Raw genomic sequence first — 23,208 nt, forward strand, 5'->3', positions numbered from 1 at the left:
TTGAGGAATGAAGTAAATATGTAGAATCACCAACAGTTTGTCCCATGTCCTCTAATTGATAGCATGCATATATAAATTTGTACCTATGTAATTATGTAAGTATAAGCATAAAAAAGAAAACAATTCCAGAAATGTTTTCAGTTATAATAATAATGGATAATAGCTACCAAAACTGTCCTTTCAGAAATCTTCTGGGTGTAACTTGTTCATATTGCTTCTTTATATTTAAAAGAAAAGAAAAATAAATTATTGAAATATCAATAATTTATGCATTAATTAATTCATATTTATGAATTAAGATTTAAGGCAATTTGAAATTTCCAAACCTACTTTTTGGATTATGCAGTGTTTACAGCATTGCTGGATATTAACTTCTAAAATTAAACAATAAAACAAAATTAGATTTTTTTAAAAAATTAAAACTCTTTTAACATTTCAAAATATACAATCTTCTATGGGTGCATACCAGATTCACCACCATTCTGCAATTCTTTTTCTTCTGGCTGTTCAACTGTAAAACAAACAAAAGTCATAAATCAAATACAATTTTTTAAAATTGTTATCTAAACATAACAATTGAACGATTCCTGTTCTTTGAGGTCATATCAGGTTCATATAAGTAATTTCTCCTTTTAGATCTTCCATCCCCATTTAATGAATTAATTAGCTTTTATTCATTGTCTGTGCTCCATTTTCCACAATTCTGGGCCACACTGTGAAATATACAATGTCTGTACCTGATTGTAACTCTTTGTCTTCTGGTTCGTCAACTGTAAAATAATAATAATAAAGCGAATCATACACTGAATCAGATAGGATTTTTAAAATCATTATCAAAACATAACATGTGAATGATTCCTGTCATTTGAGGGATCATGTCAGGTTCTTTTTAATAAATGCTTTTTTATCTTTTAGATTCTCCCCAACCGGCCCAATGCATTTTACTTTAATTAACTGCCTGTGCTTTATTTGCCAAAATGCTGGGTAAAATAATATTCTACAATCTCAACATTTTCATATTATTTTAGGGTAACAGAATATATTTCTTCTCACAAAGTATATCTCAAAGATAATAGACTTCCACAGCTATAGTAATGACAGCTTGTTAAATGTTCCTTACTCATCAGCAAAGTTACTATTTAGTAACTTACTTGTAAGTTTGCTAGAGGCATAAGACTGTTAATAGAAACAGGTTAATGAACTATGAGGATCTTTGATCTGACCCAACAGAGATTTTACAATCAGTTTTCCAGGTTGTTATAAAAATGAGAGATGATAATGACAACCATAATCTCATTACTAATTATAGTTTTTGGCCATTCCATTCCCCATATTACAGCTGATAACAATTTAGAATTCTAATCCACATATGACTTCTGTTAGAGAAAGGCTAAAATCCCCTAAAATCTTTCCCAAAATGATTCAGATAATATACTAAATATTGTTTCATTATTATCAGATTTTCACCATGAAAATACCAGAAAAAAAAATAATCAATTAGGGTTTTAAATAACATGTTCATAAGAATTGTAAAGTACTATTGAAGGGAATGCAAATTAAAGAGAAATGGAAAAATGCGAAACAATGGAACAGCATTGGTCAATAGTGGAAAAAAATAGATAATTTTTACATAAACAAGATAAATTTATTTATTTATTTATTTATTTATTATTCGAATTTATATACCGCCCTATCTCCTAAAGGACTCAGGGCGGTTCACAGGCATATAAAACATCAATATACAAATTAAAATAATCATTAAAAAACTTATTCTAATGCCCAATTATTAAAATGGAAATATAAATATTAAAACCAATTTAAAACCCCTATAAATTTAAAATCTAAGCCAGTCCTGCACAGATGAATAAATGTGTCTTGAGCTCGCGACGGAAGGTTCGGAGGTCCAGAAGTTGACGGAGTCCTGGGGGGAGTTCGTTCCAGAGGGCGGGAGCCCCCACAGAGAAGGCCCTTCCCCTGGGCGTCGCCAGACGACACTGCCTAGCTGACGGCACCCTGAGGAGTCCCTCTCTGTGAGAGCGCACGGGTCGGTGAGAGGTATCTGGTCGCAGTAGGCGGTCCCGTAGATAACCCGGCCCTATGCCATGGAGCGCTTTGAAGGTGGTCACCAAAACCTTGAAGCGCACCCGGAAGGCCACAGGTAGCCAGTGCAGCCTGCGCAGGATGGGTGTTATGCGGGAGCCACGAGGGGCTCCATCTATAACCCGCGCAGCCGCATTCTGGACTAATTGCAGCCTCCGGATGCCCTTCAAGGGGAGCCCCATGTAGAGAGCGTTGCAGTAATCCAGGCGAGACGTCACGAGAAGCGACGTCACGAGAAGCGAGCAATGCATGCAATCGTCAATTTATTACAATTAAGCCCAAAATTTCTGTTGCTAAGCAAAACGGATGTTAAGTGAGTTGTGCCCCATTTTATATCCTTTTTTGCCATCGTTGTTAAGCAAATCACTACAGTTATTAATTGAATCATGCAGTTGTTAAAACAAATCTGGCTTCTCCCATTGACTTTGCTTGTTAGATGTCAGCTGGGAAGGTTACAAACGGTGTCACTCTGGGTCATTGCAACTGACATAAATACATGCCAGTTGCCAAGCATTTGAATTTTGATCAAATGACCATGGGGATGCTGAAACAGTTACAAGCGTGAAATAGCAATAGCACTTAAAACTTATATACCGCTTCATAGTGCTTTTACAGCCCTCTCTAAGCGGTTTACAGAGTCAGCATATGACCCCCGACAATCTGGGTCCTCATTTTACTGACCTCGGAAGGATGGAAGGCTGAGTCAATTTTCAGCCTGATGAGATTCAATCCGCCAAACTACTGGCAGCCGGCAGTCAGCAGAAGTAGCCTGCAGTACTGCACTGTAACCGCTGTGCCACCGTGGCTCATAAGTAACTTTTTCCATTGTCATTGTAACTTTGAATGGTCACTAAGTGAATGGTTGTAAGTCAACCTGATCCCGATCCCCCTGACTTCTCCCGTTCCCCGGATGGTCAAGACCCTCAGAGCCTGGGCCTTTGTCTTATGTTATGCAACGCACGGTCCGTGGCCAATAAGGCCCCCCTAATACATGATCTTATTCAGGGGGGCGCCGCGGACCTTATAGGCATTACGGAGACCTGGTTGGGCACTGAAGGGGTCGTGCCCCTGGTTGAAATGTGCCCACCGGGCTTCCGTGCATTCCATCAGCCGAGGGCTCAGGGTAGGGGTGGGGGGGTGGCGGCTGTCATTAAAGAGAGTCTAGAGCCGAGGGAGACCACTGTACCTCAGATTGCTGGGTGTGAATCCCTCTTTGTGAGATGGGGTCATAGGTGTCAGATGGGCTTGTTGGTCGCGTACCTGGCTCCTTGCTGCGTGACAGCTGCCCTGCCCGAGCTCCTGGAGGTGCTTGCTGGGGTGGCAGTGGAGACCCCCAGACTTTTAGTCATGGGGGACTTCAACTTGCCATCTTCCGGTTCGTCATCAACAGCAGCTCGGGAGTTCATGGCTTCCATGACGGCCTTGGACCTGACTCAAGTAGTGGATGGCCCCACTCACATCGGGGGAGGCACACTGGACCTGATTTTTATCTCTGGTCAGTAGTTGAAGGATCTGGACTTGAGAGATGTAGTCACAGAACCTTTGTCATGGTCAGATCACTCTCTCCTTCGTCTGGACTTTCTGACCGCCACTCAACACCGCAGGGAGACGGAACCACCACATTGGTTCCATCCCAGGCGCCTGATGGACCCGGAGAGGTTCCGGACGGAGCTTGGGCCGTTTCCTGAGGGTCTGGCTCACGGCACGGCCGAGGAACTAGCCGCGGCCTGGGAACGGGCTGCGGCTGGGGCTTTAGACCGTGTCGTGCCGTTGCGGCCTCTGACCCGGCGTAGATCCCAACCGGCTCCTTGGTTCTCCAAGGAGCTGAGGGGGATGAAACGCCGGAGAAGACGCCTAGAGAGTTCCTGGAGGTCTAGCCGTTCAGAGGCTGATCAGACACTAGTTAGGTCCTATAATAGGACCTACCTAGTGGCACTGAGGGAAGCGAGGCATTGCTACGCCTCCTCCCTCATTGCGTCGGCAGATAACTGCCCAGCCGCCCTGTTTCGGGTGACTCGTTCCCTCCTTCACCAGGGGGAGTGGGATGACCCCTTACAGGGACGTGCTGAGGAGTTTAACGGTTATCTATACGATAAAATCGTTCAGCTTCGGGACGGTCTGGACCAAAATTGCGGCGATTCGGATGGGGCGTCTGAGGGTGGTCTTGGTGACATTGTATGGGATGAGTTTGACCCTGTGGCTCCCGAGGACATGGACAGGTTGTTGGGTAGGCTGAATGCCACCACGTGTTTACTGGACCCGTGCCCCTCCTGGTTGGTGCTGGCCACTCAGGAGGTGACACGAGGCTGGCTCCAGGCGATTACGAGCGCCTCCTTGTTGGAGGGAGTCTTTCCGGCTGCCTTGAAAGAGGCGGTGGTGAGGCCCCTCCTCAAGAAGCCTTCCCTGGACCCGGATGTTTTAGGTAGTTATCGTCCGGTCTCCAACCTTCGCTTCGCGGCGAAGGTTGTAGAGAGTATGGTGGCATATCAGTTTCCCCTACACCTGGATGAAACTGTCTATCTAGACCCGTTCCAGTCCGGTTTCCGGCCCGGTTACAGCACTGAGACGGCTTTGGTCGCGTTGGTGGATGATCTCTGGAGGGCCAGGGATAGGGGTTGTTCCTCTGCCCTGGTCCTATTAGACCTTTCAGCGGCTTTTGATACCATCGACCATGGTATCCTGCTGCGCCGGTTGGAGGGATTGGGAGTGGGAGGCACCGTTTATCGGTGGTTCTCCTCCTATCTCTCCGATCGGTCGCAGACAGTGTTGACAGGGGGGCAGAGGTCGACTCCGAGGCGCCTCACTTGTGGGGTGCCGCAGGGGTCGATTCTCTCGCCCCTTCTGTTCAACATCTATATGAAGCCGCTGGGTGAGATCATTAGTGGCTTCGGTGTGAGGTACCAGCTGTATGCTGATGACACCCAGCTGTACTTTTCCACACTGGGCCACCCCAACGAAGCTATCGAAGTGCTGTCCCAGTGTTTGGAAGCCGTACGGGTCTGGATGGGCTCAAACAGGCTCAAGCTCAATCCCTCCAAGACAGAGTGGCTGTGGATGCCGGCATCCCGGTACAGTCAGCTGAGTCCACAGCTGACTGTTGGGGGCGAGTCATTGGCCCCGATGGAGAGGGTGCGCAGCTTGGGCGTCCTCCTGGATGAACGGCTGTCTTTTGAAGATCACTTGACGGCCGTCTCCAGGAGAGCGTTTTACCAGGTTCGCCTGGTGCGCCAGTTGCGCCCCTTTCTAGACCGGGCTGCCTTATGCACGGTCACTCACGCCCTCGTGACGTCTCGTCTGGATTACTGCAATGCTCTCTACATGGGGCTCCCTTGAGGGGCATCCGAGGCTTCAGTTGGTTCAGAATGCGGCTGCGCTGGTGCTGGCCACCAGGAGGTGACACGAGGCTGGCTCCAGGCGATTACGAGCGCCTCCTTGTTGGAGGGAGTCTTTCCGGCTGCCTTGAAAGAGGCGGTGGTGAGGCCCCTCCTCAAGAAGCCTTCCCTGGACCCGGATGTTTTAGGTAGTTATCGTCCGGTCTCCAACCCGCTCATGGCGAAGGTTGTAGAGAGTATGGTGGCATATCAGTTTCCCTACACCTGGATGAAACTGTCTATCTAGACCCGTTCCAGTCCGGTTTCCGGCCCGGTTACAGCACTGAGACGGCTTTGGTCGCGTTGGTGGATGATCTCTGGAGGGCCAGGGATAGGGGTTGTTCCTCTGCCCTGGTCCTATTAGACCTCTCAGCGGCTTTTGATGCCATCGACCATGGTATCCTGCTGCGCCGGTTGGAGGGATTGGGAGTGGGAGGCACCATTTATCGGTGATTCTCCTCCTATCTCTCGATCGGTCGCAGACAGTGTTGACAGGGGCAGAGGTCGACTCCGAGGCGCCTCACTTGTGCGGTGCCGCAGGGGTCGATTCTCTCGCCTTCTGTTCAACATCTATATGAAGCCGCTGGGTGAGATCATCAGTGGCTTCGTGTGAGGTACCAGCTGTACGCTGATGACACCCAGCTGTACTTTTCCACACTGGGCCACCCCAACGAAGCTATCGAAGTGCTGTCCCAGTGTTTGGAAGCCGTACGGGTCTGGATGGGCTCAAACAGGCTCAAGCTCAATCCCTCCAAGACAGAGTGGCTGTGGATGCCGGCATCCCGGTACAGTCAGCTGAGTCCACAGCTGACTGTTGGGGGCGAGTCATTGGCCCCGATGGAGAGGGTGCGCAGCTTGGGCGTCCTCCTGGATGAACGGCTGTCTTTTGAAGATCACTTGACGGCCGTCTCCAGGAGAGCGTTTTACCAGGTTCGCCTGGTGCGCCAGTTGCGCCCCTTTCTAGACCGGGCTGCCTTATGCACGGTCACTCACGCCCTCGTGACGTCTCGTCTGGATTACTGCAATGCTCTCTACATGGGGCTCCCCTTGAGGGGCATCCGGAGGCTTCAGTTGGTTCAGAATGCGGCTGCGCGGGTGCTGGAGGGAGCCCCTCGTGGCTCCCGTGTGACACCTATCCTGCGCAGACTGCACTGGCTACCTGTGGCCTTCCGGGTGCACTTCAAGGTTTTGGTGACCACCTTCAAAGCGCTCCATGGCATAGGGCCGGGTTACTTACGGGACCGCCTACTGCTACCGAATACCTCTCACCGACCCGTGCGCTCTCACAGAGAGGGACTCCTCAGGGTGCCGTCAGCTAAGCAATGCCGTCTGGCGACACCCAGGGGAAGGGCCTTCTCTGTGGGGGCTCCCACCCTCTGGAACGAACTCCCCCCAGGACTTCGTCAACTTCCGGACCTCCGAACCTTCCGTCGCGAGCTTAAAACACACTTATTCATCTGCGCAGGACTGGATTAGATTTTAAATTTATACTGGTTTTTAATTGGTTTTATTATTTATACTGCTTTTTAATAATTCGGCTATGTAGAATAAGTTTTTTAATTGTATTTTAGTTTGTATTTATATGTACTTTTTTACTTGCCTGTGAACCGCCCTGAGTCCCTAGGGAGATAGGGCGTATATAAATGTGATAAAATAAATAAATAAATAAATAAAAGGACTACCAGTGTATGTCAGAACACTGCATATACGCCTCATAATTGGTGGGATGCAAGCAACAGCAGAGTGACTTTCAATGTAGGCTCTATATTAGATATCCTAGTTTGAAGGAAAATTTGAACATATTCGGAATAAAATTAGGCTTTGGTTGCTCCAAATATGCAAAAAATGACAATGTCCACCATTTATAGGAAATGCTACATATGGAGGTAAAACTACACAAAAATAAATGGAATACTTTACAAATGGTTTATAACTAACCAGACAAGGATGTGTGATGTCCCCTTTATTATATTTAATATCTTTGTTATATTTATTGCAATTGCAAGTTGTACGTAAGCAGTAAAAAAAAAGTAACATGATTCATTTGTAAACCTTGGTCAAGTGTTTATTACAGATGGGGAAATGGATGGGGTGATTTTGAAGCATGCAAATACTAGCAGAATGGTAGCAAGTCTTGCTAATTAATGTTTCTTGAAAAAAATCAAAATAAGAGGAAAACATTTGAAAATTATTCTTTCTGCCAAAGGAGATGTTACAAAGTATTAGATTGAGGGATATATATATATATATGCATTTGCTATAGCCATTTTAAATAAAAACTGAATCTGTTAATAAACAATCACACATACTATGAAAGCAAGCATGCATTCAAATTTGCCAAAATATCTCCTCTTTAACAGATGTTGGGTCAGCTTCTGTTCACTTAAAGATACACAAACCACAAGTGCCTAAACTTTTGCATGTTAAGTCATTTCCTGTAATTTTTTCACTTATTTAGTCTGGACTTTTTTTTTTTTTTAGTTCTCAAGAATACCACAGACAAAACATATTTTTGATCCTAAAATTTATAAGTCAAATATTACACATTTATAAGAGATACTTGTTTCTGTATGTATTTTTTTTTATTTGAATTTATATCCCGCCCTTTCCGAAGACTCAGGGCAGCTTACAATGTGTTAAGCAATAGTCTTCATCCATTTGTATATTATATACAAAGTCAACTTAATTGCCCCCAACAATCTGGGTCCTCATTTTACCTACCTTATAAAGGATGGAAGGCTGAGTCAACCTTGGGCCTGGTGGGACTTGAACTTGCAGTAATTGCAAGCAGCTGTGTTAATAACAGACAGACTTAGTCCGTTGAGCCACCAGAGGCCCTGTATGATTAAAGAACAAGAGCCCACCTGATTAGAACCAAGTCTTTTGAAATTCAGAGTGCTACTTCCGACATTAGTTCCCTCAGCTTTCCCTCGCTTGATGCCGTTCTGAGTAGATGCACAAAAGACTTGACATACAGGTAATCCTCAGATTACAACTGGTTGCTTAACAACCATTCAAAGTTACAACGGACCTCAACAGGGATACTAACTTGGTTCTGAAGTTCTGGCAGCCGCTTCCACTGCGGCGGTCACATTATTGCATTTCTGGCACTAGGCAACCAGTCCACGTTTTCGGCCATTTGACCACATTTTACAACATTTTTGCTGGAAAAATGGCATTTATTTCCAGTTTTTGGCAAAAACACCCATAGTGAACAAGTGACCCAATTTTTCACTATGGGTGTTTTTGCAAAAAACTGGAAATAAATGCCATTTTTCGGCAAAAATGTTGTAAAATGTGATCAAATGGCCAAAAACAACCACAGTAATTGTCACTTAACAATCACTGGGGTTGTTTTATGACTAATGTGTTCACTTAACAACTGCCATAAAAAGAGGTTGTAAAATCAGGTCAATCTCGTGATGACTCACTTTACGAAGATCACAACTTATGACTGTAATGGATAGGCTGTATTACAGTCGTAAGTTGAGGACTACCTGAATGAGAAGTATCTTCCTCATTCTCTAGCAATCTGAGTATGAGAGTTCCACCTAACTATAATAACGTATAGTTATTACTACTTAATCAATTTAAGCACAATTTCCTCAATTCTCAATCTGAGGAAAAATAATATTATTTGCAGTAGTAAAATAGTAAAAGGATACTTTTTGATGCTTTAACTATAATGAGCAAGTACCATACCTTGGTCTTTGTTAACTGTTTTCAAATTATCTTAAACAGTCAAATAATTTGCTTTCATTTCTAAATATCTTCTTGCCATCTTGCAGAGCAACTCTGTTGGAGCACTCCCATACAGAAACTACAATTAATAATAAACAAAGGATACCCACGTGGTTCATTTTCATTTGTCTCATTTGTTTCTGTAAATAAAAAGGTTGACATAGTGAGACAGAAAGATTTGTTAACTGGTTAGCTTGTTTGTTTAAAATATAAATAGGCATAAATATTAAAACATGTGCATAAGGCTATATTTGTCACTCAGTGACAGCCTCCATTTCCTTCAATTCTTTTCCTGACTATCCTGTTTTGACACTTTTCCTGCCAATCCCAAAGGACCTGCTCTCATGGCACCCTGACATGGAGTCTCATGTGAAAAATATATTATGTTTGAGACAGAAAACTGTTTGCTGAGATAAAATATCACTTGCCATGGCAACAACATACACCAAGGAAAGCAGGAAAGTAATAAAAATAGCAAAAGCCAAACACTGACTTACATACAGGTAGCCCTTGACTTACAGCCATTCATTTAGTGATTATTCAAAGTTATAACAGCATTGAAAAAAGAGGCTTACGACCATTTTTCACACCGCAACCATTGCAGCATCCCCATGGTCATGCGAACAAAATTCAGTCTCTTGGCAGCTGACATGTGTTTACAATGACTGCAGTGACCTGGGTCATGTCATCCCCTTTTGTGACCTTCTGACAAGCTAAGTCAATGGGGGAATTCAGGTCCCCAAACCAGGGTTCCCCAATCTTTTGGACCTCAGGGACCACTAAATTCATAATTTTAAATCCCACGTACCACTAATATGATCTGCCTAATGACCGGCTGAGTGGGTGTGGCTAGGTGGTCATGTGACTGGGTGGATGTGGCCAACTCAATGTCACTCACTTCGAGGGGTGCCTTGAAATGGCAAAACAGCTGGCTCAGTTCAAATTGGATCTGGCCGAGGAGGCTCAGCAGAAGCACCTCACTGAGGACTACGAGCATAGGCTTTCCAAGCAGAGGGAAGACCTGTGGGAGTGCAAGGCCAGGTACTGGCGCCTGGAGGCTCAGTGGGCTGAGATGGTCAGCCAGTTCCACGCCATGAGGCAGTCCCACTGGAACGAGGCCCTCTGGCTTTTCACCATCAGCGGCACTTCCCCCCAACCTTCACCCAAATTCCCACACCAGGAGGCTGAAGTAGACTCCAAATCGGAATTTCTGCCCCACTCCAACCCTCACAAAAAGACCCCAAAGGGAGAGCAGCAACACAAATGTTCATTGCATGTATCCGGACCAGGGGCCGTAGTACGAGGACCCCTGATTTAGTGCAATATAAAAAATGCAAGTAATTTTTCTGCGGACCACCAGAATTTTCTCATGGACCACCAGTTGGTGACTGCTGCACTAAACAACCATGTTACTGCAGTGATTCAGTCAACAACCATGGCAAGCAAGGTCATAAATGGGGCAAAACTCACTTAAACGCTATCTTGTTTAGCAATGGAAATTTTGGGCTCGATAATAGTCATAAGTCGAGGACTACCTGTACATAGCTTCTGGCTACAATTCAATAACATTTAAAATATGAAAATAGGACAAGTTCTATTCATTTCCTTTTCCTTGCCTTCCTGTTTTTCAACTGTCCCCCTCTCAAATGGGCAGGAGGAAGAATTCTATGTTCATTTAGTATATCCAGTTCCTTAGGAATCGTTTGAAAGGAGAATTTCCCTTTTAAGACTTCCCTCCTCAATAAATTTACCAAATAATTATTTATATGCATGAAATGTAAGCTGCATAATTACTGACCAGATTCGCTTTCGGAGCTCTCTGAGTCACTGCTGGAACTGTCGTTACCTTCATAAAATGAAAATGTGTATGTCTTAATAACAGTTAAACAATTCTGTAGATTAAAATGCTACCAATGAATATTTAACATTTGTTCAATCTAGTTCTGAATTTAGAAGAAAACGGTAGTATATATAGGAAAACTGATGAGTTTTCCTATTTGTACAAACTCTTATAAGATCATTTTAAAGACTTCTTAGTGATCCACTATAATTTGGATACTACAACCTATACTTTACTTACTCATTAGTTTTAAGGTAAACTGCATCATAGGCTAAATATAGATATTGTTAAAGAAAACTGCAGCTAAAGATCAACTTTTGATTGGGATTATACCACGTGGGGAAAGGAAGATTTCAAGAACTACAATAACATGATACAAAGATATCTATGCATCAATGTTGCACATAGGTTCTATTACTTTAAAAAATGTTAACAAATTTGCATTGCTTTTAGTTAAGACCTTAGCTGTCTGGTGTAAATATGCTACGGAAAAAACCTTTATATGGGATTTTGTTCAAATTTAATCATTCATTTTTTCCCTTTACTCCCCGCTCCAATTTGTTTGGATGAAATCCAAATGAGGATTTTTTTCCTCCTATGAGGACATAATCAATTTCAAGAAGTAACAATAACTGAAAACTAGAAACAAAGAAGACATAACATACTAAAACTAAAACATTTATCATCTGACAGGCATTTTCAACAGCCATTATTATTAGGAAGATTATAATTTATTTTCCTGTGCGATTTTCTCAATTTATTTTCTTGTGCAAAATCTTCATCGTTTTTGTTACAGGTGTAACTATCTAATTAGGTGGAAAACAATGCAAAATTAAATATCCATTGTCTCTTTTAAGAAAGGGGCACAAGGGGGTCACAAATTCCCTTTTTGTTTTGTTTTGTTCTGTTTGCCTATTGGATTCTTCCCAGCTACAAATGCATTACTGTTATGAAGCTAAGATTTTTCCATAATTTTGAAGTGGGAGCATATAGGAACTGTAGCATATGCCTAAAACTGCATTAGCAAGTTTAAAGAACAAAGAATACTACTGCCAAAATGTAGTAAAATACACTAATGCCCATTTGCTACTATATAAACCAATTTTTAAAAAGTTGTAATTTGTGATCCCATTCACAAAAAAGGAAACATACATTTGTCATTTTTATACTTCATTTGTACATTTGTTCATCAGTCTTTAATGTAGAATTGGCCAGAACTTCACCTTAATCAACAACATCACAAGGTGGCAGAGATAATTTGAAACCATTTCCCAAGACATTACAGGAAAATGAGTTTATATGGCAAACAGACTGTAAGTGTTCCAAATGCAAAAACAAGACATATCGGATTTTTTTTAAAAAAAAAAAAAGTAATAGAGTCATCTGAATCAAGAGAAATTGAAATTTCTGACATCCTCTTTCCTTTTTCTCTTCATCCTCAGCTTCCCAGGAAATAAATAAATAATATTTAATTGATTATTTTACCTTTACTAATGAACAGAATTATTTATTTTTGAAAAATTAATTACCTTTGTCATCATCAGATTCACTGAAAAAAAAAATCAAATCAATTAATATTTAAATAGATGAGATCCTTTGTAGCATTAAATAGCATTAAATACATGTTAATAAGAAAAATGAGTGTATTCATTCATACATTTGAACCATTTCTTTGTTGGCTATCATATAAAACCATACCATTGTAGACAGATTTGCTTTATAAACCTATGAATGAGACATTTGTTTTGTAAAATTTCTATAGGTTCTTTAATCAACAATCCAAGCTCTGTGCCAAAATTACTAGACCAAGGATTCAATAGAAAGCTCTCTCTAAAGCTGATTGATTAATACATGAATGTGCAACTTCAATTTGCGTACATCTCAAATGTTACACAGCGCATAGTTTTACATACCATCTGGAATAATAACTAGCAGGATTATTACTGTAGAAGAGATTATGTCAAGTTATCCTACGTTAGATTCTTTTTTTTTTTGCAAAGTGTTCTATTTGAAGACTTTTCCTATTTAAAAATCCTAAGAATGTGCTACAAGGACCATCAACACTTCGCATCTCATAAAAAAACCCCAAGCAAAGCAAATACACAGGGCATCTAGTCATATACTTACCCTAGAAACATAGAAAACTTTGTCTAATGTGATATTGCTATAAAATTATATAATTGTTTTAAAAATGTCTAATATGTATGCAAACTGAATACATTTATTATACATTCCTCTTTTTAGAAGTTTATAAGGGTATACATTTAACCATGTATACACGGCTAAATGAAGGCCACACTTGAATGGCAATTCCATTTTCCGGTTCAGTTCCTACTTTACATATCCTACTAGCCAGCTGTATATTTCCATTTAACAAGGAAAAAATATCAATACAGATATAAACTTTAGACTATCTGTCCGACGAATTTTTAAAAAATACTTTAAGTGCAGCATTTATACTTTCTATTTTAACAAACAACTCAATAATGGTATCATATTGGGTCTCAGCATGTTTTTAGAAGGAAGTAAATTAAAATAGACTTATAAAAACTATGTTGACCAGATGGTGAGAATCCACACATATGTTGAGTGAGTAATAGCATGTTATGCAAATTATTCAGTCTAGAAAGATAAGACACTCATACACTTTATTTTCCTTTGCATTCCGTTAACTGTCTGACTGTTTCTATGAGATAATAACTAAATAAGCTGCAGAGAATAAAATATTCAATAGCAATACTGTTATATAAATTCAGCGTTGATATTGTTTGAATTATATTAATGGAATTAATTTTAAGAAACATACTAAAACTTTGCAAAATATATGCTAATATGAACTACAGTTTATAACTGCATTTTCTAAAGCATTTTTATAATCTTATTTATTCTGTTTTGATTATTGTATACCTAGATTTAATTTCTTGGGTTGTTATTTTTACTGTTTCATGCCTTAGCCATGAAAGCCAGCTGGGTGATCTTGGGTGAATCACTCTCTTTCAGCCCAATTCACCTCATAAGATTGTCATGAAAAAAATAGGAAGAAGAAGGATATTGTTGCTACCTTGAGTTATTTGTAAAAATAATAAAGGTGGAATGCAAACAAATAAACAAACAATGCAATGTTTCATACTGTACCAGTACCTCCTCGATTTACACTACACACTTTCTCAAGTTTAGTCAGAAATGTAATTCCATGTTAAAGCCTACACAAACATACAGCCACAAAGGACAGAGCTGTGAATTATGACCTTCTAATGAGATCATGGGATAACACATAAAACTATTCATTTATGTGCCAAAAGAATAAGGAAACTACTTGTATTTTTTAAAAATTACATTTTTGCTAAAACTGTAGCAAATAAACGAAAACATACATATAAATGAATTTCTGCAGAAAAAGCAAAGGATTTCATTATGTTAAGTATTTATATCAAAAAAATTAGAAAGCAGGCCTATCATGGGATATTACTATTTGAGTATTAATATCAAATTAGCCCTTCATGGAGAGTCCCTTGGACTGCAAGCCAATCAAACCTAGGGGAGGTCAACCCTGACTGCTCTTTAGAAGGCCAGATCCTGAAGATGAAACTCAAATACTTTGGCCACTTAATGAGAAGGAAGGACTCACTGGAGAAGAGCCTAATGCTGGGAAAGATTGAGGGCAAAAAAGAAGGGGACGACAGAGAATGAGGTGGCTGGATGGAGTCACTGAAGCAGTAGGTGTGAGCTTAAATGGACTCTGGAGGATGGTAGAGGACAGGAAGGCCTGGAGGAATGTTCTCCATGGGGTCACAATGGGTCAAACATGACTTCGCAACTAACAACAGATCAAATTATGCCATTGTCTAGATACACTAATATTTTATTAAAAAGTATGTTTTATAAGACTACGAATAGCACAGACAATGACTTACAGTGCACAAAATTGGTTAAGGAAGTTGCAAAATAAAGGCCTTAATTTGTATATTAAGCCGGGGGGGGGGGAGAGATACTATAGTGCTACTTCTGCCATCTTATTGATTTTGATTATCCACTGTAGATTCCCCTCAGTTAGCATAACATTTGTGCTGTGGCATACCAATGAGATGCAAATAATATATGTATGCATAACAGGTGCTCCTTGACATACAATCATTCATTTAAGTGACCATTCAATTTGTGTGCTTGGCAACTGTCATATATTTATAAAAGCTGCAGCATTCCAGGTTCATTTGAGTGCCATTGGTGACCTTCCTGGGGGAAGCCAAATTCACTTAATGACCGTGTGACTAACTTAACAACTCCAGTGATCCAGTAACAACCATGTAAAAAAGATTGTAAAATTAAGTATGATTCATTTAACAACTGCCTTGCTTAGCAACAGGAATTCTGATCCCAATGGTGATTGTAAGTTGGGGATTGTTTGTGCATTGCTCCTTTGAGAAAAAAGAGCATATGTATTGGATATGCACATGGCTATGCCAATGGGAAACGGGTTTACAGTGCTCCAGCACATATTTATGGATAACTACTCAAACTTAAAGTCCATCTGTGAACATATGAACTGGACTTGAGAGACAGATAAATACAAATGGTAATGACACCATCTCAAAGATCTGTGTTCATATTTGTTTTCACTAGCATATTTGTAACTTTGACTGAAGAACTATGATCATGTTCATAGAATGTAGAATACAGCACAGTATACCTATTGTCCTAAGCTAGAGTATTTGATTTTGATGTTAGCATCATCAGTAAGCCTACTATTGTGGTTTGTAATCATGGCCTATTCAGAGAGCTCAACCACAACTCATTCAATCATTCTAGGCATTATTTTTCAGCCCAGTTTATTATTCTTCATCTTTATATTGCATAAAATCTACTGAAACCTAGTCCTCTTGGGGTGTCTCTGAAAGAATCTTCTCTGGAAATTTTAATGAAGTAAATCTAATTCCACAAGATTTTTTCTGTAATTTTTTAAAGTTTCTATCCTGTCTTTCCTTAAGGAGTGCCATGATATCCCTTCCCTCAAAATTTTATTTTCTCAACATCAACTCTGTGGGGTAGTTTGGGTTGAGTAAGCATGTAGAGCCCTTCAGTGAGCTTCTGTGGGCAAGGACAGATTTGAATCTGGGACTCGCTTGTGCCAGTTCAACATTTAAGAGATTCTTGGCTCTTTTCATAGATAGGACTGGAGCACCTACATACACTTCACTGTGGGAGAGAAATGTGGCAAGAAAAAGAAGTGGGGGGAGGAGTCTTGATGTTAACATTGTTAGCACAAACAGACCAGGCATCCTTTCATCTTCCTCCATAATTATAATTTTAAGTGTTGGGCATCTTTTAAGATATGTTGTGCTTTGCTATACTTGCCATAACAGTACAGAATGTCAAAGTTTCAAAATAACTGAAATGAGAAGGCAGGGAGAAGAGAAAACTGACTCGCTTTCAAAGACATTTTAAGGAAAAAAGAGGAAATCTGTTGCATTTGTACTAAGCTAGTAATTTACATAATGAAAATTTCTAGCTTTGTATATATGTTTTCCTGCTACATGTAATTTTTTCAAAATACATTAGTTTTTTCACGAATTAATATACAGTATTAGCTTGAAGGTTCTTTTCCCATTTTATAAATGCATTTTGCTAAGACTACAATTTTATTAAATTTTCTTTCTCTCTCAGGATTTATTTATTGTGTATATGCATTAAAATGGAAATTGAAGTGGAAAATGGAAAATGGTTGCACTAAGTTTGATCTGATTTTCTTCTGATCTCCAATATCGGTTTGAATGGCTATAAAAACAGGATGATGATGTTCAAGAAGACAATTTGACTTCAGATGTTATTGTAGAAGTTGAAAAGCAAAAAAAATATGTTGCTATAATCTGTGCATCTTAAGTGAGGCATTTGATATTTCAAAAAAAATTCCTGAGGGAAGTTACTACAATATATTAAAATCAATCTTGAAACAAGGATCCCAATGTTAAAGTTAAATGAACATAGCTGGACCATTCAAGTTATTTTAAATGCTTCCTATAAACTCTGTTAGCAACCCTTACAAATGTCATTTGAGTTTTTTAAAAAGCCACAATGTGGAAATCTTGTCAGTCAGAAAACTACATCTCAAGCTTTCACTCACGCAGGAAAAAAACCAACCAACAGTAATAAGGAAAGATGTCGATTAAGGGAATATCTGGCTGCTGTCCAAAACCAAGAGTCGAATCTGCACGGAAGATCTCTCGGAAATCGCCGAGCGAGACAGATTAAAGCAGGAAAATAGGAAAGAAAAAAAACAGATCCAGGAAGAAAGTAATGGCACAATTACAATTTTGCCGTCCAGGAAATTACAAAGGATGCGGGGTCGTGAATCTTCGAAGGAGAGTTTACGTTCAACACACATCGTTGAAAAACAATGTAGTGTAAATAAGTTGGAAACCGCCCAGAATCGCCTCACACAGAGCCAGAGATGGGCGGCAAAAAAAAACAAAAACTGAACGGACGACCCGTCCTCTCGCCCGCATAGAACCAAAACGAACCCCCACGACGCGCCTTTTCCTTCCCCCAATCCCCCAAAGAAGCGACTCAAGGTCGCGAACGGGAGGGAGCTTTCCCACGTGTCCGACAAAAGGGACGCCAAGCTGGAAAGAGGCGTTTCCTCCGCTCCGCCCGTCAACAGACACACACACACAACGCACGCACGCGCACCCTCTCTGGGATGGAGGGCTACGGATTGTTTGGGCTTTTATTACGTCTGCGAGCATGGCCTTTCTCTCCCCGGCTTGCATTTTTTTCTTAGCGACCGTCTTTCTTGCGCCTCGGGGACTGGCCGGCTGCCACCAAAGTTTCCCGCCTGTTTTTTGTTTTTGTTTTTTTGTCTGCAATACCTGCATTCTCTCTCTCCACACACACACACCCGCCCTCCTCCGCTCTCCTGCCTTATGCAATGGCGCCCTTCCTTTGTTGCAGCGCCGAGCGGAGCGGGGCTGCCTGCGGCTCCTTGGCGCTGGGAACGGATGCCAGCAGGAAAGAGAGCCACGCGCGCCTTTGCACATCTTTGCCTCGCAGGCGACGCTTTTGAAAGCGCGGGGAGCGGCGAGCCCTCCGGGCGGGCCACTCGGTTTCCCTTCGCGCGGCGTTTGCAGGTTTCCCCACTGGCCGCGTCCGTTTGTTCTTGCTCGACCCAGGAGAGACTCACCTGCCCTGCACCTGCCCGCCCTCCTGCTCGCTGGCCATCCTTGGACTCAGAGCAGAAGCGCACCGAACAGAAAGAAGCTTCCGAGCGCCGGCGCGGATTGGAGGATGAAGAGGCTTTGGGGAGGGGGGCGGAGGGAAAAGCGACTGAAAGCCCTTCCCAGAACGTGCCGCAGCAGCGCTTTGCGAGGCGAGCCGGAGAAGCAATTAAGTGAGAGAGAAAAAGGCGCCAAAGCGTGCCGAAGGTGCTGAAAGAGAGCAGCGCAGGGCTCCGTGGCATTTCTAGCCCGGTTAATGGGGCTGAACCCCCGAAGTCCGTTCTCCGGTTATCGGGGAAAAAAACGCTCTAGTCCCTTGTAGAGACTTTTTTTTCTGAAGGTAGAGCCGTGGGAAACCGGATGCCGGCGGACGGGTTGGTTGCTTTTGAGTTCGCGCGGACAGCAAATGATCAAAAACGAAACGGCGACTTAAAACTTGTGTTTTTAAAATGAGCGCTCGGCCTTCTGCCGAGTTGGAGTGCAGTAGTGGAGCACATTGCGTTTGTAAACAGTACCTGAAGATTCAGGGGAATTCCTTTTTGGGGGGGGGGGAAGCCATTGGAATAATTAGGCAGGGGACAGCACCTGACCAACATTGGTCTGAACTGGGCCTCTTAGAACTTGAATGGGACACCTCCAAGGAATGCCAGCGGTGTAGAAAACTGAGAAGGTGGGGGGTGGGGAACCAACCACCATGCCGGGGTGAAATCCAGCAGGTTCTGACAGGTTCTGGAGAACCGGTTGCAGAAATTTTGAGCAGTTCAGAGAACCGGCAGATACCACCTCTGGCTGGCCCCAGAGTGGAGTGGGAATGGAGATTTTGCAATATCCTTCCCCCTGGAGTGGGGTGGGAATGGAGATTTTGCAATATCCTTCCCCCTGGAGTGGGGTGGGAATGGAGATTTTGCAATATCCTTCCCCCTGGAGTGGGATGGGAATGGAGATTTTGCAATATCCTTCCCCTGCCATGCCCATCAAACCACACCCACCAAGCCACGCCCACAGAACCGGTAGTAAAAAAATATTGGATTTCACCACTGCACCATGCCCAAAATATGTGAGCTCACTCTTTCACTGATGCAGGGAGAAAAATGCAGCCACAGGGAAGGATTTATGGGATGAATGTTGATGAAGGGAGTACTTGGCAGAAGATCACAAGCCAAGCAGGTTTGTGGAGTTCTGCACTTGGGCTGCTGCAGGTAATGAGCTTGGTTTGGTTTGGTTTTCAGTTTGCTTTGGTTTGTGGACTCTGGTCAGGCTATTTTTCCTCTTGTCCTCTTTTCCCCTCAGCTCTGCCACTCAGTTGTCTTGCAGTTCCAAGACCTTAATGCGACCTGAAGATTGGGTTGGAGGTTGCTCTTTCCTGCATCTCTCCAGATGTGACTCACACCTGCTTGTTTTCAGTTCCTCTTTTTTAATATAAAACAATCACCATCAGTTTGCATCAAGCAGTTCTGAACAAAACAAGTTTTTTAGAATGTATGTCATGTCCCACTCCTCCGCTGACGGCCGGGTCAGGGAAATCCGAATCAGGCTTGCCTCTGCAGCTCTGCCCAAAGTCCTAGCAAAGTCCTCAGAGCAGGCAGGAGACCAGAAAGTGACTTCAGCAAGATAAGTTCGACTTTGCCTGACTCAGAGACTGCCAGAAAGCAGATCCTTTATATAGGCCATGGGGTGTGGCTCCATGACTCAGCACTCATTAAGGCCTGCCCCTCCCTTCCTTCTGTTGCCTCCGCCTATCCAGTCTTCTGATGCGAGGGTCACTCCAATCAGCAGCTGTTGGAAATAAACTTTCCTCAGGCTCACATGCTGTGGAGGAGGGGGAGGGGTCTAGCTGCTCCGTTTGCCTGGGCATGGAGCCAGGGCTGGGGCCGGGAGGTGCTCCCTCCTCTGTAGCCTGCTTGGGCATGGAGCCAGGGCTGGGACCGGGAGGTGCCCCCTCCTCTTCAGCTTGTCTGGGCATGGAGCCAGGACTGGGGCCGGGAGGCATACATTCCTCCGTGTTCAGGAGCAGATAAGAAGGCCCCGGCTGCTGTGAGAGCGGGCAAGACACAACAGGCCCTCTGAAACTTGCAGGCTTGGCAATTTGCAAATATAGAGCTACTCAGTGAAATCTTGGTGCAAATGCAAAGGGTTGAATTTGATTTGGGAGTTTCTTCACCAGAAGCTTTCAAGAAGAGACTGGACTGTCATCTGTCAGAAATGGTAGGGTCTCCTGCTTGGGTGGGAGGGGGAGTTGGACTAGATGATCTACAAGGTTCCTTCCAACTCTGTTATACTCTACCTCAGTGGTGAAATCCATTTTTTTTTACTACCGGTTCTGTGGGCATGGCTTGATGGGCATGATATTGCTGCAAAATCTCCATTCCCATCTTACTCCAGGGGAAAGATACTGCAAAATCCCCATTCCCTCCCCACTCCTGGAGGAAGGATGTTGCAAAATCTCCATTCCCACCCACTCTGGGACCAGCCAGAGTGGTATTTGCTGCTTCTCGGAAATACTCAAAATTTCTGCTACCGCTTCCCCGAACTGCTCAAAATTTCCACTACCGATTCTCCAGAACCTGTCAGAACCTACTGGAATTCACCCCTGCTTTACCTTCTGTACCTCTTCAACTAAGGGTTTTAAACCCCCTTCCCACATAGCACCAAAGCAAAAGAAAAATGCATGCTTATTCCAGGTGAAGAGTTCACACTTGCTCCCTAATCCACAAAGGAGCGGTCAGGCTTTATTAGTCCAGAATTTATTAGTGGCCCTTGTCAAGAACATGTTAACTAATTGTTGTAAACAACAGGTTTAAACAACAGGATTCCATCACAACATATTATTTATTTTATAATATTTTAAGAGCTCAAAGGAAAAATTCCTATAAAATAAATATAGCATCCTTGATTATCCAAATTATATTGAAGTTAAACCATGAAAAAACTGGCCAAATATCTAGGGAGATTCTCAGTCATCCAAATCATGGTTGCCCCAACAGTGCTTTTTCAAGAGGCAACTGGACTTTCTGTTTTTTCTTTGAAGACTTTTTGCTTCTCATTCAAGAAGCTTCTTCAGCTCTGAAGCTTCAACTGGCCAAATACTTAGCCAAAAGAAAATCAAACCATACCAATTCTTTCTTGGAGTGGATTCAGATTTTAACCATGCTCTTTTTTTTAGTCTCAGTTATATGTTCCTACAAAATATTTGTCTTATTCAAGGAAGAAAAGTAAATACATAGCCTTTTAACTGGTAGGCTGGATAACTCTCTGAAATATATGGCTTGAATTGTATTTCAGTGTTGAATAACTATTGTCAAAGAGTTTAGAAAAGAAAGAAGTAAAGGCCACACCTTATTGACATTTTATTAGAGCAATCTGTCAGTCACAAACAACCAAACCCACATTTGAAAAGTTCAGTTAGCTGTTTTATTACTCAGTGCATTCCCAGGAATCTGCTTAGATTGACATTTTGCATCTGGTGCCTCAATGATTGCATTATAATTGCTAAATATATATTTTTATATCCTCACCTTACAACCAGTTATTTAACAACTGTTCAAAGTTACGACAGCCTCAGAAAGGGTATTTTATGGCATAAAGCACTTCTGGTAATCATAAAATATTGTGGCCTCATAACCCCAATAGCTGGATTGCTGAACAATATAAAATAATAGAATCCTTCAAATAGGGGAAAGTCCCTTTTAAATCCTAGGTGGAGCAACAGCAAAAGCAATAACTTCTACATTAAAGGAATCCCGTTCTTAAGAAAAGGTCTCAAATAATACTTTAGACCAGTGGTAGTCAACCTGGTCCCTACTGCCCACTAGTGGGCATTCCAGCTTTCATGGTGGACGGTAGGGGTTTTGACCGATACTGAAGCACTTTGCTTTTCTTTAATTTAATTGACTTTTTAAAAAATTTTCATAGCATTATTTTAAAACATTTTCATTAGGTTTTCATAAAATTCCCCGTGACAATTTAAATTTCTGAAAATATACTATTTGTATCGCCCGCGCATAAGTTTAGTTCACGTTACGTGAGTGAAACTAAATGGCGCTATAGTGCGACCGCAAACAAAAGAGCCTCATCCCAGAATAGCTTGCGCATCTCTCCCCACACCACCCAACTGTAACAGACAAGCAGAGCTGGTAGCCGGCGCCCCCTCCCAAACCCAATCCACGATGTGCGAGAGGCATGCGCAGACAACAATACACGCACATTACTGTGGAACCGGTGGCAGTTAGAAAATTTTACTACTTACAGAGATATAAAAGTGGGCAGTAAGTATAAAAATGTTAATTATCCCTGCTTTAGACAAAGTCAGCCAGGAATTAAACTATGTACAAACAAGCCATCCAAAGTTAGAACTGATTAAATTATCCATTGGATTGTCTAAATCAGGCTTTTTTAACCCATGAGCCCTATGCTGTCTTGAACAGCTAGCAATGCAGCCCCACAAGATACAGGAGAATAAAAAATAAGGAAGTTTGTTATTTATATGCATTAACTATATTATATATTTTATATGAGGCCTAGGACAATTCCTCTTCACTCCACGCAGCCCAGGAAAGCCAAAAGATTGGACAGCCACAAATTACCCTCTCTTTGCTCTCTTCCTTGCAAAACAGACATGCAGCAGGAAACTCCTGACAATGAAATACGATTAAGAAGGTTTTGCTATCTTGTACTAAACATGATAAATGTAATTTTGTATCAAAATGGACAAATGTAGATATTAACTTAATATAAACACTAACTTTGTGAAAGAAATACATAGAGTGACATGTTGTAAATAACAAAGAAACCTTTTGTATAAAAGTCAGAGCTAACTTTTACTTAGGGTACTTATTTGGATCTTTGCCCCAAGCATAAAGCTCTCCATTTCTGCAGAAATATACAACTGAAAATTGCTTTCCTTATTCCAGCATGATTTATTGGTCATTCGCACCAAGAAAGCAGAATT

At 42.0% G+C, this 23,208-nt stretch overlaps 1 protein-coding gene across 1 annotated transcript in view; it reads right to left on the minus strand.

The window, feature by feature from the left end:
- LOC131201129 (NACHT, LRR and PYD domains-containing protein 1a-like) overlaps positions 1 to 18,351 on the minus strand; it is a 38,414-nt gene extending 20,063 nt beyond the window's left edge. The window contains exons 1-8 of the mRNA XM_058188757.1: positions 18,227 to 18,351; positions 12,582 to 12,601; positions 11,011 to 11,058; positions 9,323 to 9,352; positions 738 to 770; positions 467 to 511; positions 331 to 374; positions 168 to 217 (exon numbers count right to left, since the gene is read on the minus strand). Of these exons, the coding sequence (XP_058044740.1) occupies positions 168 to 217; positions 331 to 374; positions 467 to 511; positions 738 to 770; positions 9,323 to 9,352; positions 11,011 to 11,058; positions 12,582 to 12,601; positions 18,227 to 18,264 (308 nt within the window). The 5' untranslated portion in view covers positions 18,265 to 18,351. The remainder of the gene's footprint in view (positions 1 to 167; positions 218 to 330; positions 375 to 466; positions 512 to 737; positions 771 to 9,322; positions 9,353 to 11,010; positions 11,059 to 12,581; positions 12,602 to 18,226) is intronic.
- Positions 18,352 to 23,208: the final 4,857 nt, after the last annotated feature.

Source organism: Ahaetulla prasina, chromosome 6 (genome assembly GCF_028640845.1).
Source record: "Ahaetulla prasina isolate Xishuangbanna chromosome 6, ASM2864084v1, whole genome shotgun sequence".
Lineage (NCBI taxonomy): Eukaryota > Metazoa > Chordata > Lepidosauria > Squamata > Colubridae > Ahaetulla > Ahaetulla prasina.